Genomic DNA, 22571 nt, shown 5'->3' on the forward strand with positions numbered 1-22571 from the left:
TGCTAAATGTTTAATAAATGGAATATTTGTATGATCTTGAATATATTTAATTCTACTTATTGGAAACCTATGATGAGTAAAATGGTCTTAGGAAGGAAGAAATAATAAAATCACCGTGGGAAGATTATAGGACACCAGGCGGCAAACTTGAAGCTCATTTATTTGAGCACTTAAATGATTTCGTTACTGAGTATAGTACATTTACTTATAGATGGCATTTTCCAATAGTTTAAAAGTATTTCCATATATCTGCATGGATAGTGGAGATGCCTCTTCATCATTATTTCTGTAAATTATTTTTCCTTTTTATATCTTGCAGGTAGTTGTCTTATATTGTTCAAAAGTATTGTTCACAGACACAATTCATCCATCGCCTCATTCCTTTTCTGTGACAGTACTGCCTACCACAATGCTTTTATACTTTCCTGTTAATACTTCAGTGTTTTATTCTGGACAGTCAAAATTGTACACCTATAGATTCAACCTTTAATATATGCAATGTCAAGATGGAATGTTGTATTACAATGAGTGAGCTACCCATTTGTCACTGAAAATCTTCAGGATTTGAGCGCTTTATTGTTTTAACAGTTTCAGAGATTAACTTTTTAAAATCCATAACTTAAGGCTTTCAAATTGATAAATATGTACTAAGCAATACATATTAATACCAATGATTTTAATGTACTGCATTCTTGCTGTGCTCTTAGAGTTGGCTGGGATTATGTGGATTATTTGCTCCTGAACTATATTCCTAGAATTTTTTTTTTTTGCATCTACTTTTCTAGTTTTCCAGTCTATGGTGTGTAATATCGTTAGCTTTCTCTTCTAACTACTGTCTTGTCATCTGAGTCTGGCAGCCAGATTCCCATTTCAGTAAAATGAAGTGGTCAAACTAGATGGAGGTCCCTGATATCTCTAAAATTATAGGAATCTCAGTGGCCCTGAGCTTGGAAATCAGATAGAGCAGGCTTCTTAGGTTTGTTTCTAAAGCGATAATGAAAGCGTGCAATTTCACAAGTGAAAAAACTGAGCTCATACATGACTTATACTTAGTCACACAGAAAACCCACACTCTGCCTTCTGGTTCCTAACCCAATGCTCTCAATTCCACCGTGCAGCACCCCAAGCAAGAGCTGGTGATCTGTGGGAGAACCAAAGAATATCTCCCCAAGGTAAAATAAACCGGCTTGTGTGTTCTCTTTTCCTAATGGCCTTTTGTTAACCATAGTCCAGGTAATTAAGGTAATTGATATATGTGACCTCTGCAAAGCTGAATAATTGTGGAAGAACACAGACCTTTCTTTCTGTACTGAGAGAAGTAGATGTTCTTGTATAAAACCTCAAAGATTAATGGAAAGATTATGAAAACTTAATTGTACACATGGTATGATGATCATATACTGCAGAACAAGAAAAAATATTTTGATTTCTCTCTCAGCTACCCATGGATAGCAGAAAGATTTGAACCCTTTTCGCAAGCAGGATGACATTGTTTAGTAAAGTTCTTAGCTAGTTTATTCAAGTAGTTGTTAAAGTTCTCAGTTCCTGTTTTCACCAAACCTACAATATGAAGCATAGCATAAACTTTTTGCCTGGAAACTAGAGATGGTTTTTCATCGGTTATTAATATTCATACTGCTTAGTAATGGATTTAGAGGAAAAAAAGGGTTGTTCTTGTCATATGTTATATCATGGAAAGTCTTTGACTTGTCAGTCTTATATTGACAGGGAGATGAAAGAATTTCCCTTAGACAGAAAATCCTTATAATACATATTTATCTATTTGATTTCCTAGAAGAGGGCACCATCAGCCACCTTCATCTCCCAAATTCCTATTTTAGCTGCAGCATCTTTTTTTTTTTTTTTGTCAAATAACCATTTTTTTCCTTAATATGTTCAGCATCAAAGGAATAAATACCACCTACAAAATGCACTTTAATATTGGGCAGGAAATGAACTATTTATATTACTCGGATACATTAATAAGATCTATCAAAGCTTGAATCTGTCTGTTCTGGGTAGTTTGTTATCATTATTTTCGGTAAGTGTAAAGTCTTGAACATCATTCTTTCTGCTTCGTGGTTTTGTATACATTTAAATAATATTTTAAGATTAACTAGAGAAGCTCCAATTCTTTCCAAGTGCTGGTACATATAACATTAACAACAAAGATTTTCCCCCGGATATAAGCTGATAACTGCTTAAAGTAGTTGTTAATATTTAATTTACTTGCTTCAAGGTAAATAAATATTTCCTCTAAATATTAAGTTTTATTTATATGATACAGAGCAATAAGCTGCACAAGATAAAAATAAAAAGTTATGTTCCTCTGAGAAAAACAAAACCTTAGCTATTTTTATAAATAAAAATATTTTATGGCATGGGTTTACACTGTATATGACATTACCTAACTACTCAGAGTATTAATTAAGCTCATACGTTTACCTTCAGACCTATCCTGGTTCAAACTGCATCTTTGCCAATTTCTTTTTTTTTTTGCACATTTTTAATTGAGTTGTCTGTTTTCTTGTTTTCTTTTTATTATTATTGTTTTTTTAATAGTTATTTCCCCAATACAATTTTTTTCTACTGTACAACATGGTGACCCAGTTACACATACATGTACACATTCTATTTTCTCACATAATCTGTTTCAAAGGCAATAGTCTGCATCTATTAACCCCAAGCTTCCCAACCACCCCACTCCATGCCCCTTCCCTTGGCAACCACAAGTCTATTCTCCAAGTCCATGATTTTCTTTTCTGTGGAAAGGTTCATTTGTGCCGTATATTAGATTCCAGACATAAGTGATATCATGTCATATTTGTCTTTCTCTTTCTGACTGACTTCACTCAGGATGAGAGTCTCTAGTTCCATCCATGTTGCTGCAAATGGCATTATGTCATTCTTTTTTATGGCTGAGTAGTATTCCATTGTGCATATATACCACGTCTTCTTAATCCAATCATCTGTCGATGGACATTTGAGTTGTTTCTATGTCTTGGCTATTGTGAATAGTGTTGCAATGAACATACGGTTGCATGTGTCTTTTTAAAGGAAAGTTTTTTCTGGATATATGCTCACGAGTGGGATTGCTGGGTCATATGGTAGTTCTATGTATAGATTTCTAGATGGGTGCCCTCAGTAAATGACTTAAAATTCCTGTGCTTTGGGAGTTCCCATCAAGTCTCAGCAGAAACGAATTTGACTAGTATCCATAAGGACGCAGGTTCGATCCTTGGCCTCACTCAGTGGGTTAAGAATAAGGCATTGCCGTGAGCTGTGGTGTAGGTCGCAGACGAGGCTCGGATCTGGCATTGCTGTGAGTGTGGCGTAGGCCAGAGGTTACAGCTCCAATTTCACCCTAACCTCCATATGCCATGGGTGTGACCCTAAAAAGACAATAACAAAAAAAATCCTGTGCTTTAATTTTCAATATGTAAAATGGGGATGATAGCAATTTCTACCACATAGGTTTTTAATGATGATTAGATGATGTGTGTACATGTTTATACATGTATAATGCTTAGCTACGTGCTTGACACATAAATATTTCAGAAAGTATTTGTCTTCCTCCTCCTTCTCCTCCTCCTCCTCATCACTACGGCTACTATCATTTTTTACCATATTTCTTCAGGAAGTATGTGATCATTCCTTTTGAAATAAGAGGTTGATGATGATGGTAAAACCACCAAGTGACTTTTTCAAGGTAATGTAAAATGCAGATTGGGAACAGATATGAGGCATTCTCATTTGCTTGGCAATCCTCCATCCACCCATCATCCAGTACTAAATGTAGTCACTAAGTTTTAGTGATGAAAAGAGACTAAGACCTTACCAAACATTCCAAGAAAAAAAAGAGTCTTGATGATAAAAGCTGTGTTTTTAAAGAAGTGAAATATTTTTTAAAAGAGTTGATCTATACATAATGTGAACCCTTGAATCTTTGAAACTATTGCTTTCCAATTATGTCTAAAATTTTTCAGATATTTCCTCCAGTATGGAAAGTAACTCCCTTCTTTCATTTGTTCAGTTGTCTGTCACTTCTTTCTTCCTTCTTTCCTCCCTCTTTACCTTCTTTCCTCTCTTCAACATACCATTAAAGAATATGTATTATCTATCAAGCCCTTTATGTGACAAAGATGCAAAAATGAATGAGATGCTGCTTATTCTCAGGGATGTAACCTAAATTTAACAGAGTGGCATTTCAGGGTTTTGAGAGAGACATATAGAACCCAGCGTAGCCACAAAGGAGACAAAGGTTAGTTATAAAAGGAAGAAAAAGAATAACCAGGAGAGACAATTGAGATAACAACACTTGTGAAAAATGGGTAGGTGTACTTGAGACAGAAGGCAGGAGAGGAGCATCCAAAAGAGGGGAGCAGGTGAGAAGGAGCACAAGACAGAGGCCAAAACATGTCCCATGCTTCCAGCAAAACATATATCACTTTGGCAACAACCTTTCTGTGGGTTGGGAAACTAGTGCCTATGGGATTTGGCCTGCAGCCTGTTTTCATATGGCTGGTGTACTAAGAGTGAGTTTGACATTTTCTTTTTTATAATTTTTTTTTTTATTTTCCCACTGTACAGCAAGGGAGTCAGGTTATCCTTACATGTATACATTACAATTACATTTTTCCCCCACCCTTTCTTCTGTTGCAGAGTTTGACATTTTTAAATGGTTGTAAAAACCAAGCAAACAAACAAACAAACAAAAAATATGTGACAGAGACATTATGTTGCTGGTGAAGCCCAAAATAGGTACTACATGGCACTTTAGAGAAACAGTCTTCCAAATTTGGTCTGCACACATAATGAGGCAGAGTAAGATATATCAAGTTAGAATCACAATGAGAGGCAGTACTTCATGATCCCTAATTAATGCACATCTTTCCATAGTGATTATTGGTAACCTACCGTGTCCTTGCGTATATGAAATTTGTGGAACAGAAAATACATTTCTGATAATCCTTGCCCTTGTGAATCTCCAAAAGGCACATAAAATATTGAGGAAAGGAAGAAGAAATTGACTTGGTGTCAGAAGAAGCTTTGAGTTCAGAACTAGGAGAAAATGAGACTTTGTAGCTCAGGTGGGAGAATAGGCAGGAAATCCAACTCCCAACCCCGGTTTTAGAGTCTCAGGGACCCTAAATCCAACTGTACGGATCATTTTTGCTTAGAACTCTACCTTCTGGAATTCCAATTCTCCAGATTCTCATATCACCTCTCCTAATTAATGTATTCAAATCTCCTGCTTTCCTGGAACCTCCTAGATCAATACTCTTGTGTGTCTTTTATGGGTAAGATTAGGAAGTAGACTGCTTAGCAACAGGGAATGATAATTCTGATTTCTACATTCTCATTTCAGGGTGTAGATGTCTTTAATACTTGGGCACCACTTCTAAATGCATACTCAGTATCCATTTTCACATTCTTCCTAGTGAATAAAGCCAAAGTTTGCTTGTGGAGCCAAAATCTCTAACTAAAGACTTTTATTTCAGGTAGGAGCATTTAACATAGTTCTGGCCAGTGACATGCATGGATAAGTCGTGGTATGGAACTTTTAGGAAAGGAGATTAGAAATGGTTGATGTTGCCCTTCCCTACCTTGCCTTTATTCCTTTCTCTTGCCTCATATATGGTGCTATTGGCTGGAATGAAGATACTCATCTTAAAACCAGGAAGGAACGGCCAAGACAATCAGAGACATCACTCATTTCTGGCATTCTTGAACTTCCCAACCAACCACTTATCTCCAGATTTCCAATTATTCAAGAAAAATAAGCTCTCTCTCTCTCTCTTTTTTTTAAATGCACTGTTTCTTTGTTTTCATTTTTATTTTTCTTGTAAACAGTTTGACCATTCCCTACACAATGCTTTTCTATTGCATTTTTTTCTCTTAAGCTGCTTTGAATTTGCCCAATGAACTTGCCCCACTGTCTAAAATGTGTAGACCCTTCAAAGGAATATAGAATATCCTGAACATGGCCTAACACTCTTTAAGAAATGTCCATAGTGAAAATGTTATGCCTAATTATCTATCAGTTATTAGATAGCAAGTTTGTGAGTGAATTCTGAGAATGCTCAAGAATAGCGTAACTTTCACTGACAGATTTTAATCTTATTGCTTCAATGACCAAACTTGTTTTTAATTATTAAATGATTGTGAGCTAATCAAGAACCAAAGCATTCAAGATTTCTTAAAAACTTAACTGTTGCTCTACTGAGTAAACCCTATTCAAGTTAGATAATCCATCCAAAGCATTAGTTATAACGTTGTTCTTTTTCTTTTCTTTTCTGTTATTTACATTTGGAAAATTTCTTTCAGCTCGACAGTTTCTTTTATGCTTTATCTATATTGGCTGAACATTTTCATCATTCCGTAATTACCTATTGAGCATGGACACTTCAGTTCCCTGCAGTCATTTCTGCAGTAACCTGAGCAATATGAGACTATGAGAAATTGTTTTCAAACATCTTGACAGCGGAGAGAGTTAAAAGTGGCTAATAATATGGGAAAAATGGAGTGCCTGAAGTGGAGTTGTTTTGAGATGAAAATGTATTGATAATTTGATTTCCAAATATGATACCACTTTAACATGAAGATTACAAAATGGAAATATAGTATTTGGTAAGACAACATGTCTACAGAATAATACAGTAATTCAATCATGTTTATAGGCAGTTATTTAAGTGTTCATAATTTAAGTTTTTGTTTACAATTTAGATACAATTTATTAACATAAACTTTTCTGATAAAATTTGACAGAGTTAGTAAAGTTTCCACAAAATTGGAAACAATCACAGATGGGGATTAATTTAACTCTTAGAGAAGGCATAGGATGTCATAAAAGGATAAAATGTAATAACACCTTGTATTCTGGAGGTGGAGGGGGAAATTTACAACCAGAGGGATGGCTCATTTCTACACCGAATGTTTAAAGCATTTTTTCCATAAACGCATTAAGCTGACATTAATGGGGAAAATGACTCCTAAGGGAAATCTCAGCTTGAGTCAAAAATAATATTAGAAATATATTCCATTTCTCAGAGTAAGTAATAGTTTATGCAAATCTATTTCTGCAAAGTGGTGTGTTTAAATCAATGATTCCAAGCCATCAGCTATATAATTGTAGAAGCATTCAAAAAGTTTGGAAATGAGTGCAAAATTAGAAAATGAAGGAGAGTCTAGCCAGCTTCAAAAAGGACAAGTAGCCCTCCTCAATTTGTCTAACCACACACACACACACACACACACACACACACACACACACACAGCCATTTCACCTAAGCCAGTGTTTCAGTCTATGAATGTAGGCAATCAGGTAGAAGATTAAAAAAAAAAAAAAAAAATTTAATATGTAGTGTGTATAGATATTTCAGGTACTAAGACTATAGATACATGGCAAGGTAAATTAGTTGTATTATTTGTGATAAAATTACAAATGAACATATTGTGAAAATGCTGTGACTTGTATTAAGCAAAACTATTTTGAGGACCTTTTTTTTGCATGTTTCTGCCTCTAGTAACCATAGAAATGATACCATAGTGGCATAGATAATTCTACTTTTGTTTCCATCTGACTCTTAACATACTTAAGAATCTTGGATGTTATTTCTTCCAGGTTAAAGGCATTGTTAGAAACTCTAAATATTTAATATCTGGTATCATTTCTCTTGTTCCTAAGTAAAAATGCAGAACTATATCTTTCCATGAAGCAGAGGCAAAATGAAGAGAAAAGTACTGAAATGCAGTTCAAGCTTTTTCCTGAAATAGCCTGATATCACATCTTTGCTGCCCCTCAGTCTTCCCCTTGCTTTCCTTTTTATTCAGCGTTTCTCAACAGCCAGTCATCATCGCATCCCCTTGAACCCTCCCTGAACTCCTTTGCCCTTCTTCCTGCTTCATACTCCGTTACCAGGCCTCAATTCCATTACAATCCAAATCTCTACTTAGTCCACACATGTACCCCTAAAAATGAATGTGGCTGGGATCAACACTTAACTGTTCTCACCTTAAAGCCATGACCACAGACCTTAATTTTACTCACCTAGACCACTGTTTCATATTTTATCTTTCTGCAAACTAGTATACATCTTGCCCCATCCTCGCTCTCAGCTGAGGTTATTTCAACTGAAAACAGTATCAGTCGAATGAAAGAGGACTTCCACATGGTTACTACAACTACGGCTTCAACGTGATGATAACACAATGGAAATATAATAATAGGTTTGATTTTAATTCGAAACTTGCAAACATATCTAAACAGAAAAACCGCAAAAATTATAATAATCTTCATAATGAGTTACTAGTTACAACTAGTCAAGTGGTCCTAATTATTTAGTACAATCTTTTTTAATGTATAGGTACCACTCATAAACTTAACAGAAACCTAAATAGGTATAAGGGACTGGCATCCTGTGAGGGGAACACACAACCTAGGCTTCTGTCTTGACGCTATGAATAAAAGAACTGGAAATGCAAAGACCAAATTCTACCCTTTGGACTCAATTCGGTCCCTTCCCAACTTTTGAAGAATAGCACTCCAGGCCCCCACCCAGAAGGCCCTGCAGGGGGCGGCCCTGCGTGTCCCAAGTGGACTGGGTGTGTGGTCCCGCCCACAGCACAAGCGACCCAGAGGCGACCCGTCTTCCAGGCTGGCAGGAACTGCAGGCCCGCATGGTGAGCGGCGCCTGTGGCCTACAAAGCCCCGGATATGCACCTACAGGTCCTGGCAAACCTTGGACGGAGAGCTTGGAGACCCCTACCTGCACGTGCTGGCAGAGAGGTCGAGCCCTGAAGGCGAGCTTGGTCCTTGCAGCAGCGAAAGTGCGGGAGGCCCCCAACTGGGAGCTCTGGTTCTATGAGTGCAGTGGCCGCCACCAGCGGCTCTAGGACTGGCCGCAGCGGCAGCCTCGCAGAGTGGCTTCCTTGAAACAATCGTGGGAAGAGGCGGTGCCCACCCTACCGGACAGTCACTTTGATCGGATCCTATGCGAGCCGTACCTCTGCTCTGAGGGGACCGGCACACTCACTAGTTCAGACTCCTTATGGACCATTCCTGCTTCGGTCTGCTGAAGCCTCCGGGCGTCCTCATCTACTGCAACTTCATCCCTCGGAGGAGCTGAGGAAGTCCGAGTACTGGAACATCACCACTGTGTTCCGGAGGGTGCCAGCGCTGCTGGAGCAGAGCTTCAGGCCGAACAGCATCTGAACACAGGTCCTGCAGCGGGTCTCGCCAGCCGTCAGCCGCTATTACTCCTTCTGGCAAATGATCGCCCTTGGTCATCAGGCATCGAGGCCACCGGGCCCAGGGGCTCAGCGGACCACAACGCCCTGGTTCTCAGGGCTTCAGGTACCCCCACCCTCCTCCCCTACTCTGTGCCTTCGTGGGCGAGAGTGCAGGCTCTGGCCTCTCTTCCCAGGTCTAGACCCACACCAGCTGCATGATGTCAGCAAGCTCCCCTAACCTTCTCTGTGAGGGGATTACCGCTGCCTTCTGGCCGGGGTCATGAGGATGAAATAAACGCTAACAATGGGCTTGGCCAATCTATCTGTATGCAGATATTGATATATATCTATGACATATATTATGTATCTATATTAATCTATCTATTCCTGCAATTTTCCTTCTCTTCTAAAATAATTTCCCTGACATCCAGTGTTAAACCCAGTGGGCAGGCAAGTCAGTTCTCATAGTCAATTCCTGGCATTCTTTCCATCTCAACTGCAATACTTTCTCAGTATATTTCCTGGATTTTTTTCTCTTCTGTCCCAAAACTTATCCTTGGACTTCTTTTCTTTGTTTACACATTCATTCTGTTGGTGATATTAATGAGTTTTATGAAAAATAAAATTGATATGTTGGTTACTCACCAAATTTAGGTTTCCAATTGAACTGTCTCCTCTAAATGTTAAGCTTATTTGACTTCCTACCTAACATACCCAGTTGGGTGTCTAATCTCAAACATATATCCTATCTTTTTCCCCCAAATATGTTTAATTCTTAAACTTCTCAGTCTCACTTGATGGAAATTCTATCCTTCTAATTGAGCACTTTCTCTCATATTTCATAATCAATCTCTCATCAAGTTCCATGGCTCCACTTTCACAATATATCCAGAATAAAATCACTTCTAACCAGTTACATTGTCCCAGCCCGATCTAGGGCTATCATTATCTCTCACCTAGATTGTTAGAAAACCCAACTGAATCCTACTTTCCTCCTGACGACGTCCTTCCAGTCACTTCCAGTCAGTTTTCGTCATTGCAGCCGGAAGAATTTTTTTTAAATGATAGTCTAGATCATCTATCTGCTTGAAACTTTCCAGTACCTCCTCGTCTCACTCAAATCCTTATTGTGGCATGTATGACTTAAACAGTCTGCACTCATTCCTTCTTGCCAGATATACTGCATTGAACAACCTCTGTAAAAGGATAGTCAGTGTGAACGGTGCCCCCTGGAGTTGTTCAGTAAATAACTGACAAGGCTTCTGGCAACAAGACTGTGCCTTGACATTATCTCTTGCTACTCTCCCCCTTTGCTAAATCTGCTCCGAAAATAATTGAATTCTTATTCTTCCTCAAAAATACCTGAAGTGCTTTCAGCTTCAAAAAAGGTGTGTACTGTCCCCTCTGCCTGGAATAATCTTCCCTAAATTATCTGTATGGCTTCATCCCTCACTTTAGACCTTGACTCAAAATATCATCCTCTCCATGAGGCCCTCACTGAATAATCTGTTTAATATTGTGGCCCACCCCTTCATTCCTCTCCTTTTCTCAGCTTTATTTTTTCTCCATAGCTCTTAGCACCTTCTAATATCATATACAGCTTACATACTTGTTTCGTGTATTCTTGGTCTCACCCCACGGAAATCTAAGCTTCCTGGTGGTAGGGATTTCTATCTTTTTTTCACTACTGTATCCTCTGCACCTAGAATGGTTCCTGGTACATTCTAGTAAATAATAAATATGTGCTGAATGATTGTCAATAAAGTGGGAATTTTGACCACAGAAAGTTAGCAGTGAAAGTGCCTAATCAACCACATTTTATAGAGTAAGTAAGAAGACTTACTTAGCTTTTCTGTTAGTTCCCTAGGTAGACCTTCAGCAGGGTCAAGAATATTAAAGGGATGTGTCTCAATTGCCCAAAATAGCTCCACTTAGAATTGGAAAGTTCACACTATAGAAGCAGTACCATTGCTGTGCTATTTCTTTTTCAAAAGAAAAATCCATTTGAAACACAGAGCTCTCCAGAGATATGTCACCATTTACTAGACTTCACTCCAAAAAGTGTCAGGACTGACCCAGCCAATTTCCAGGGTAACACAGTCATTGCTTTTATCACTTATGAAAACAGAAGACAATTTCAGTTCCCAAAACATAGTGCAAAATCAATGATCCTGGGATCATTCTCAAAGTTGATTAATAGATTCCAAGTCCTCATTAAAGGGAAAAATAGACAATGAGATCTGTTTTCTTTAGCACTGGTGTCACTTCCTAGAAAGTGTGTTTTTAGGAGGACAAATCAATACATTAAATTCAAAAGGGTACTGATCAATGCATTATCTCTTTATTATAATTACATTCCTTTATGCAATCATTATTTCTTTTATAGTCATTCATTAAATATCTATGATGAATTTAATACAATTTTTATTTATTTCCTCTAAAACAATATTTACCAAACAATAATGTGCTAGCCATCTTGCTAAGCACTGGGAATATTAAACCATCCTAAACGTATTAGATCTGGTCTCATAACCCATTCCTTCTGGAGTGCAAATGTACGTTCATAGTAGGGGCCAATGCTGTGTGTCTGGCTCTTCCTCTTCTCTGTATTAATTAGGACTTCCATCCATTTTTCAGGTTTCTTTCCAGCTATTTGTTGTAGATCCAGGGACTATCTCCTATATGCCCATGAACCCAATCTTCTCAACTCCTTTTTTCTCCTTTTTTTCTCTGGCTCTCTATAGTATATCAGGTCTTCTAAAAAGTGTCCACCAATGACTGATCACAGAATTGTTCTTTCTGCCTCTGCATACGATGCCTGCAGATGTTTTTGCCCATATATTGAGATGTGGTTATCCTCATGAAGGGGCATTGCTTTCCATGCTGGCACAAAGGGGCTTACAGTCATCAAAATCCACTGGAGCAATTTCCGTTCAATGGGATTTGTTCGCCTTCTTTGTGTTATTATATGGTTTCACCATGGTGTTGACCTGTGACATTTATTATTCAAACAACTAATCTCCTAGTTATTTTCTCTAAACACTAGTCAATGGCTAATTGGTACATAAGATTTAATAGCCATGTATATGGTATGATAGTATCCAGCTAAACAAATAGATGTTTCCCATGTATCAATGACTTTTCTTGGAAAATACCAGTCAATGCTTCAGCAAACTCTTCCTCTGTTTTCCTAGAAGTCAGACCACTGACATCTCACTTGAACCATTTATACTTATTAGAAAGGAGAAAGAGCACCTGTATCAGTCAAATTTCCATATTAGAAGCAGAAGCCATTTGGTGCTTTTTTAAACAGAGAGTTTTTATTCAGCAATTTAAATGGTTCCGAAAACTTTGGAAGGGCTGATGGAGCAGATTCTGGGCTATACTCCTCAGGGACTTGCAGAGCCAGACAGAACTGGTTCCCTAAGGGAGCAACCACTTCTAAAGCTGCCACTGGAGCTCTGACAGAAGCAATAAGTTTTCACTGCCGCCCTGCAAATGGGCACCAATACTGCTTCAGAAAAAAGGTTACATTACCAGCAACAGGATCCAGGAGCTGCCAGACTTTAAGGTCTGCCCACCTATTGCCTTCTGACATCTGTCTTAAGCATTTCTAATTGGCTGAAGCTTGTTTTCATCAAAAATGATAGCTGCAGAGTTTGGAAAATGTATAATTTTGCTTTATAACCTCTCCAAGTAAAAATAGAGTGGTAGGAGTTCCAATTCAGAAATATATATTAAAATCAATTATTTTTTGTCAGTAAAGTGCTTCTATTCATTAACTGGGAGTGGGGAGAGAAGGTCACAGTAGCAGTAACTCAGTAGCAAAACAAAAGTGATGTAATTAGAGGAGTTGGGTGTAATTCAAACTCTTACATTTGTGATCATGAACAAGTCACTTGCCTTCTCTGAGCCTCAGTTTCCGCTTTTGATCATAACATCACTACGTAACAAGGTGATTACAAGAATAATGTTAGACATAAATTTAAAAACACTTCGTAAATATCAGGTACTAAGCAACTGCAAGCAGAAATGATCAGTAGGGAAAATTAAAGAAAAATTAAATGAGGTCATGTCCGTTACTGTTCGAGGTTTGGTGTTAAATATCCTTTATTTTACTTTAGTTTTTGAAAAATGATGACCCTATTTTTATATAGTCTGTCTGTAAATTACCACATTATCTCATTTTCCAGTCAACTGGAAATTTAATGTAACTAGGAAGTTAGAACAAGTTAAGCTCCCCCGTAAATATCTGTGGTGTCATGTCATATTATGATATCATAGAACTCCTAGATCCTGTAAGAGACATTGTTTTAATAAATAATAAAAGCCACATTTGAATTAGTTTGTTGTGTCATTTATATGTCTAATGTTATAGTCTCAAATGTTTCCTGTCTTCACATTAGAAAGTCTTTCAAATTTTGTCATTCTGTTATCTTGTGTGAATATATATTTAGTTCACTTTTTAGTTGACCAAGTCACTGTGAAGTATGTTTTAAGCTCTGGACAGTAAAGAATGAAGGTTTCTACAGCAAAACCCTTGGTAGCAGAAAAAGCATTACTGAGGAATTGCTTTTCATTTTGTATTATCATTTATATTGGAAAAATATAAACTCATAATTACCTGGTATGATTTACCATTTTGATTGAACTCCAGTTGTCAGTGAGATAAGATGACCCTATGAGCAGTATAACATTAAGATCCCAGAAATCAATAAATATAATAAAATCCTTTTACTGTCCCTTCCTTCCTACTCATCAAATCAATTGCTTTTTACCTTCCAGTTTTTTTCATGAAAGTTCTACAATTCTTTTTACTACCTGTCAAAAGTAATTTTTTTTTCTAAAGAGATACAGTTGTTTAATATTTCAATTCTCTCATGATTTTATTTCTTGTCTCTTTGCTTTTAGAAGATTCATATACTTATCTAGTGTTCTAGGCCCAAAATTTGGAGTAAAATATTACACAGTGATAAAAAATGAGGACTAGCAAAGTGATTAGTGAAGACTATTAGGATTCACGCACTGTTGATTTTGTCATTCTTCTAATCATGGGACAAGACTTACAAAACTTCAGCATGAATCGGTGAAAGACTAATAAGAGTATAACAAATTGTCTTCTCCTTTTTCGTAAACCAGAATTACTTCTAAAGGAACAGTCACACAAATTCTGTTTTCCAGACAGACAGGTTTGAACACTCTTGACCTTAGATTCTCTCACAAGTAAGGTCATCTGCATCTCATATCCAGTGCATCCACAACTCAGCTACTCCATGATACTCATTCTCAGAATGTTTTATGACAATTTTCTAGGCCACATGGAACTAACCAGAGAGATCTAAGGTTTTTCCCAGTACATATTTTCCAGTGATTGTCGTGATAACAGTGGTTGCCTACTCCCTCTGGTAGTTTCCAAGTAGTTTTGTTACTGGACTTTTCCAACTTTGATTTATATTGAAAGTACAAGCTTCTGGAAGAAGTATTTTTCCTCTGCACAAACACAAAAAAATGAATTTTCCCCAGTGCCTAGCCCAAGACTTCAGCTCATTTTACAGCATTGATTTCATAATTCGGCCTTTCTACAAAGTCATTTATAGTAATAGATGTTAGAAAACACATACTCCTAGTAAAAGAGAGGTGAATTTGGCTATACGATGAGGGTCATTCTATGAAAGAAAGAATGAAAGAGACTTGCAAAGGATTTAGGACCCACCTTCTGAACTGAATGTGGCATATGACTTAGGTATTGTAGATATGTGATCTGTTCACTGCTTATTATGCCAGACTGAATTTTTTTCTTGTACTATGTATCATGGAATAGAAAATATAAATGGCTGTTGTCAAGTCAACAGTTTTGTGTTCTGTTTATTGATTCAATCAGCCTTCGTGTATTACTGTATATTGTCATTTATAACCCTACGAGGCAGATTCAACCCTACAAGGCATCTTTATAAAGCAGATAAGCATTTAAAGGGAGAAATATAAAGAAGCAGAAATTAGAAGGCTGCAGATCTGTATCATGTAGTTCACAAAATAGTACCATCCTTTGACAGTTTTTTTCATATTCTTGTTTTAAATTTATTCCTGTTTTCCTTTAGAGTTGATTGCTTTCCAAGGCAAGCATTTCATAGTAAACAGAAAGTTTTATAAAAATAAATTTATCTGCTAAGACCCGATACCAGTCTTTACTTTTTCTTTACCCTCTGTATCCAGAACATCACTGAATATTTTATGGCATTTATCCGCTGGCTTTTAATCCAGCCACCAATAATCTAGTATAGGTACTCAGGTTTCCCCTAATCTACACCATTGCAATAACTTCCTAATGCAAAAATCAAGCTTCATAGCCTTGATTTATTTCTTCCCCATGTCTAATTCATCTTAACATGTTGCCACTATATCCTTCTTCCTAAGACATAGAGCAGATCATGGCCCTCCATGCTCATAAATCTTCCTATCTACACTATTCAAAAATAATAATTCCCAGTCCCTCAGTTTAGCAGTAAAAGCTCATCACTTTATGGTTCATACTTACCTTTCTTGTTGTCTTCAACATCATAGACACACACACACACACACACACACACACACACACACACACACATACATACAAACACTACATTGGGCCCATATTTGGGCACTTAATCAAGTGACACTTTTTTTATCTATATCTGTCTGAGGAAGGGCTACATTCTCTCTCTTTCTTTCCCCCAAACTTCCTGTATTCAAAGTTCAGAATGAATCTTATCCACACACCATATCCCCAAAGTATTTACTATGTCTTTCATACCATGAGAGCCCATAAGACTATGAGCTGCTGAAGGACAATAACTCTATGCTATTAATTTTTATATTTCTCATCCTTAGCATAGAATTTAATGGATCCGACATAGATTTCATGGAAACAATTTTAATTGAATTCAATTGGCCACACTTCATATGATGTTTCTCTGCCTTTCTTATAGGAACATGGAATACCTATCAACATGGGCTATGCTGTGGCGCCACATCACTCAGGGGTCTATCCAGTTCATATTCAGCTGTATGCAGCTTGGAAGAAGGTCTGGGGTATACAGGTCACCAGCACTGAAGAATATCCACATTTGAAACCTGCACGATACCGAAAGGGCTTCATTCACAATAGCATTATGGTGAGCACATACTGCTATGTGTATTGAGGGCTCTTAGTAGCTACATGTGGAATGAAACTCCAAAACTCTTTTACATGGATATAATAAATTCCTTCATACCTTGATAGTCACATATTAATACATTGTTTGGCTATAGACTGCTTCTTTTTTATTGACATATAGCTGATTTGCTATGTTGTGTTAATTTCTGCTGTACAGAAAAGTGATTACATATGTATGTGTATATATATATAATATATGTATGTGTGTGTGTATATATATGTATACTTTTCCATTATGATTTATTTCATGATTATTGAATATAGTTCCTTGTGCTATATAGTAGAATTTTGTTGTTTATCCCTTCCATATATAATATAGACTTGCTTCTTAAGCTGTGGGGCAGTTTTGGCAAATTCAAGACAAGATCAAAATATTGAAAAGGGTTTTCATATAGATGATCCACTGCAGTTTCCGGATTAAAGTTTTGTCTAGGGACTCTATACTTCTGGAGATTTTCTCCATGTCTGTTTGTTTGGGTGGTTTTATTTAGAGTTTTCCAGGCAAAATGTGGGCTTATAAATCAAGAAATCACCTCTCAAGTCACTACGTTATCAACAGACATAATCTAATGGCATCTGAGAGTTAAATTTATCCACTCAGTTTATTTTGGCTTTCACACACTAAAGAGTATCTTAGAATACCATCTTTTTTTCACTGTTCTTTTCCTTGGATACTATAAAAATGAAGATGAATATTTGCTTTTCATATGTATAGGTTTAAAAAAGAATAATCTGATATAAGTATGATATACATGATTCCATAAATTAGAATAAAAACAAATGAATTTTATTTCATTTTTAAATTTTTCTTAATTTATTATTTTATTTTGTCTTTTTAGGGCTGCACCTGTAGCAAATGGAAGTTCCCAGGCTAGGGGTCAAATCGGAGCTGCAGCTGCCAGCCTACACCACAGAAACAGCAACATCAGATCCAAGTCTGCAAACTACACCACAGCTCACTGCAACACCAACTCCTTAACCCACTCTGTGATGCCAGGCATTGAACCCATGTCCTCATAGATACTAGTCAGGTTTGTTTCTGCTGAGCCACACCAGGAAGTCCCAAAACAAATGAATTTTAGATGGGAATTTACAATTATTCATTGGAAAGAAAAATTTGATATTCTTTACTTTGAGATAAAATAGCCCCTCTTAAGATGTCCAATGTTGTAGATTATGTTCACATGGTCAGTTGTCAAGATCATATTAAACATTTACAAGTGTTCTCTACACTTTAAATAGGTACATGTTTTTAATCTATTATTCAGATTGCTCTTAGAATTATCTACTTGTCTATGTACCTATCAGAATTAAAACCCAAGAAAAAGCAATAGCACACATCCTTAACCAGAGCTAATAGCTAGTTTTCGTTAATCATAAAACTAATTTTTTTTATTGTAAATTGATACTAGAATACCTAAAGAAATTTCAGGTTTAAATGGAGCTATTGATAATGCAAATAATGGTATTGATGTCCATAGAATTCCAGGAGGTACGAAGAGTATTACTCGCTATAATTTCGAATCATAGTGAAAGTAGCCAGTTTACCCCTTCTTGAATCACATGACATTTGGTATATTATTAAATAAAAACATTCCTTTAAACCAGTATGACATGCATTCATTTACCTTGACTTTAATCCGAACTATTATAAAAACTAAGCAAAGAATAAATAAAATTATAGTTATTTTGTGCAGTTGGATGCATTTTTCCATCAGATTATAAGTAGTTTATTATTCAAAATACATTTGGGGAATAAAATTACTTATTTGCTTTCTCTGTTGAACATTCAGATTTACCACAGAATTAAACACAGAATATGCCAGAAGCAATCATTAGATGATTTATCCACTACTGTGATTAAACTTTTAATTCAGAGTAGTAAAAACAAAACAAAGTAAAGGTGGTGAGGACAATGAAATTTGATTGTTTAAACCCTGGAACCTGAGAACCATGTAAGACATACACTTCAGAGTGAAGGAGAGTAATGAATGAATACCATGAAAAATGTGACCTTGGAGAATCTCCATGTTTGAGTAAATTAAACCTAAGAAGAATTTTTTTTAACCATGTTTTTTAAACAACACAGATGGTGAGTGAGATTTGTAGGAATGAGTGAAAATACTTTAACCTGCACATCCCATAGCTTTGATTTGGCAACTCCCTTAACATTTACACTATTACAGCAACATCAGCTCTTGATTACAACAAGATTTTGGGTATAAGAGCTAAGGAACTCCAGTAGAAATGATAACTTGCAGACTCTGAAATCATGACGTTGATGAAGTGTTTAAGTCCTGACAATGTACTGCTTTTTCTCCTTTTTCCTAAGGTCCTCCCTCGACAGACCTGCGGGTTGTTCACACACACTATTTTCTACAAAGAGTATCCAGGGGGCCCCCAGGAATTGGATAAAAGTATCAGAGGAGGTGAACTTTTCCTCACAATTCTTCTAAACCCAGTACGTATTCTACTTTTGCTTTTTATGATAACATCAGAGCTTTCAAATGTATGTTTCATTTTGTTGCTATTGCCAATTCTTTCACAAGAATAGTTGGCAAATACTAGGCATACTAGAGAGAAATGAGACTACATCTCCAAATTTCTGAATTCCCTTAGAGTCGTCAATCAAGAAAAACACAGATTTAAGATTCACATGTTGAATATCACCAATAAATGTAAGATAACATCTCAATGTCAGCTTCTATTCTTGAATTATAGTAAACATGTTTCGGTGTGCAGTTCTCTAGCTAAAAATTAACATTTGCAATATGATGGTGCATATTTTGTCTGTAAACTGAGTTTGCTTCTAGCTCAAGATATCAGTAGACATACATATTTCAGTCTCTAAAAATGATCACAATGCAAAACTGCATAGAAAATACATACCTATGCATTATCTTTGTACGCTATGGTCATCTGAGACCTATTTTTAAACTCTCCATGAATTTTATTTGGAATCAAAGATAGAGAATTTGTCTCTTTTCTCCTTCAATTGTGCCCTTTTTATCTTTCACAGTTTTTCAGTTTTATTTCCAGTTATATGTGGAAAAGTATATTAGTCTGGGAATGTATTGTCATTTGATAATGTTGGGATTATTTTAGCTTTCTCAATTTTATCTCATAAAGATTCCATTTCTGTGATCTAAGAGAGGCATGTCCTTTTTTACATCCCAGTGCACACAAAAAATATGAAATAAGGAGGTGTATGCTATGTCCACCTTGTTTAGTGTAAGAAATTTTCATACTCAGAGAAAATGATTCATGCTTTAAACAAAACTATAGCTTAGTTGTCTGTGGCAAAGTTCCAGATTTGTTTAAAATGAGTTATTTAGGTAATTTATATATGGCGTTTTTAGTTCCTGAAGAAATTATGTAAAAACCTACACTGAGTAAAGTTGAAAACTTGTAAATTAGACAGGAAAGGTAAGGAAGTGGGGGCAAAAATGCTTTATTTGAGTATGAGTAAACAACTTCTCCTCAAACTATGCAGTTACTAAAAACAAAACAAAGCAAAACAGTTTGTTGCATTGGGGAGCCACTAACTGAGGAATATCTGGAAACAGCAAGACACTCTATTTCATACAACTCACTTGCTCTCCTATAAATCAAGTTGGTTGAAGTAGATAATCTTCAGTGTTCCTCAAAAGTATTCTTTACAAATATTCTATAATTTTGGTATAATTCAAACTCTTTGAGACTTAGAAGATGCCAAAACCATTATAAGAAAAAATTTTGGAAATGTGAGTGTGCATACATACTTTAATGAAAACAAATGTGAGAAATCTTTCTCCTTATCCCTTCCTTCACTTATTGAGAATTTGATCACCACAGAGGCAAGGATCACATCTTCATACCATTTTCACTCTGGGGCTACACTCCTGACCCTTAATCTGCTCTGGTCGCCTCCTTAGGGGAAGTAGATAAACATCAGCACAGTGGAGATTCCCGCCCTCAACCTCTTGCCCCCAGGTCTGATTGCTGCTCATATTTACTTCCTAGGTACCCATCTGACTACTTGTCATTAATGAGATGGATTTATAACAATGATTTTAAAATTTTTGAATTCAATATGCCTAATAAAGCATCATTTGGAAACTAATAGTAGGTCCTTTAAATAAGATGGAAGACTATTTGGCATTGCTATCTTTAGCGTTTGTTGTGAACTAACAAAACAACTTTGACCTCACTTAAAAAACTTCTCATTGCCACATAGTCTTATTTTAATTGCAGGAGGAATAATAGATGGTGAAAGAGGGGAGTTTTCAAGAGAATTCTATCCAGTCACAAACTGCACTTACTTTATCATTGTGAATTGATGGTGATCTCAAAATAGGACCCATGAGTAAAGGAGAGACACCCAGATAGACAGCAGAAAGAGCAATGCTAAAGATGGTCAATAATGTGGATAGTACAGGGCATTCTATGAGTAGTGGTATGAAGCCTGGATCAGGCAAATAATGATCCACAAAGATATGGGAGTAAGGAACAGTGTTGCTCAAAACATGAATAGTGTTGCCATAGGCCATCCAGGTAGATGCTACTCAGCTCTCTGGGTAGACATTCAGCAGGTGGCATCAGACAGAACCAGATCAAAACGAGGCTTAGTTCTAGAGCCACATGAGCAGAAGTTACAAGATGTACTAGTCAGTGTTCTCCAGAGAAACAGAACCAAGAGGATGGTTTGTGAGGGGAGAAATGATTATAAGGAATTTGCTCATGTGATTATGGAGATTGACAAGTCTGAAGTTGTACAGTCCACAGGCTGGAGTCCCAGGAGAGCAGATGGTATAATTCCAGTCCAAAAGCTAGCAGGATTGAGACCCAGGAAGAGTTGATGTTTCAGGTCAAATTCAAAGACAGGAAGAAAGAAAGAAACAGAAAGGAAGAAAAGGAAGGAAGGAAGGAAGGAAGGAAGGAAGGAAGGAAGGAAGGAAGGAAGGAAGGAGAGGAAGGAGGAAAGAAAGAAAAGAAAGAAAGAAAGAAAGAAAGAAAGAAAGAAAGAAAGAAGAAAGAAAGAAAGAAAGAAAGAGAAAGAAAGAAGGAAGGAAAGAGGGAGGAAAGAAGGAAGAAAAGAGGAAAGTTCCAATTCAAAGACAATCCAGCAGAAAGAGTTCCTTTTTACTCACAGGAAGGCAAGACTTTTGTTCTATTCAGGCCCATCCACATTAGGGAAGGCAATCTGCTTTACTCAGTTGACCATTTTGGTTGTTAGTCTCATTGAAAACATCCTCACAGACACACTCAGCATAATATTTGAGCAAATATCTAAGTAACTCGTGGTCCAGTCGAATTGACATATGAAATTAACCATCACACCAAATGAAGAACTTAAGGTGGGAAGCAGACTGGTGGTGAGTGAGGAAAAATGCAAACACAGAAAAAGAGGAGGAAATGATGAATGAAGTTAAGATAATGTAAGCTTGGAGATTTTTTGTAAATGTGTCCTATTCTGAATAGAGAGGCACCATAGTTGATGGGCTATGATCAATGGTCATTTCAATGATTTGCAGAAAAAAAGAATTGAACCTACTTGATTAATTACTATTTTAAGTTCAATGTCTGGCAAAGAAGGAGCCTGCAGGAATGGAATGAGAAAAGATAAAATAAAACAGAAAAAAAATAATACTGACACCCAACCTTCTCCTCTGATCTATTCTTTTTCTCCAATCATCACTTAATTCTTTGTCCCCGTAAAGAGTGTCTCCTTATTCTTTCACCAAAATCATGCTAAAGAAGAAGAATCTATAAATTGATTGATGTGAAGATATGTTATCAACATGATTTAATTAATATGCTAACTCTAAGGAATATTCATATTCTAACAGAGCCAGTTCCCAAAGGAGAGGTCTATGATTGCATTATTTTAGGTATCAATGTCCCTTGGGGAAATACGACTTTCGTAGAAAGCAGTCAACATCCATGAGATCATCCAGAAAGATGACCACCTCTTCTGCTATTCCAACTGATTCTAAATGTGGAAAACTGCTGTTTTTGAGGGCTTATAAGTAGGATAAGTGATAACAAGTGTTAGCATAAACTCTAATGATTTAAGTCCAATCTAACTTTATTTCATTTTTTCATTAATGATCTGTACTTTCACATTAGGGAAATACAATAAAAATCATATATTATGACATCTCTTGCA

At 36.6% G+C, this 22571-nt stretch overlaps 1 protein-coding gene across 2 annotated transcripts in view; it reads left to right on the forward strand.

The window, feature by feature from the left end:
- NDST4 (N-deacetylase and N-sulfotransferase 4) overlaps nucleotides 1-22571 on the forward strand; it is a 238000-nt gene that overhangs the window by 131915 nt on the left and 83514 nt on the right. For both annotated transcript variants that reach the window (XM_047798919.1, XM_047798920.1), the window contains 2 exons: nucleotides 16197-16382; nucleotides 18756-18884. In XM_047798919.1, the coding sequence (XP_047654875.1) occupies nucleotides 16197-16382; nucleotides 18756-18884 (315 nt within the window). The remainder of the gene's footprint in view (nucleotides 1-16196; nucleotides 16383-18755; nucleotides 18885-22571) is intronic.

Source organism: Phacochoerus africanus, chromosome 10, assembly GCF_016906955.1.
Source record: "Phacochoerus africanus isolate WHEZ1 chromosome 10, ROS_Pafr_v1, whole genome shotgun sequence".
Classification (NCBI taxonomy): domain Eukaryota; kingdom Metazoa; phylum Chordata; class Mammalia; order Artiodactyla; family Suidae; genus Phacochoerus; species Phacochoerus africanus.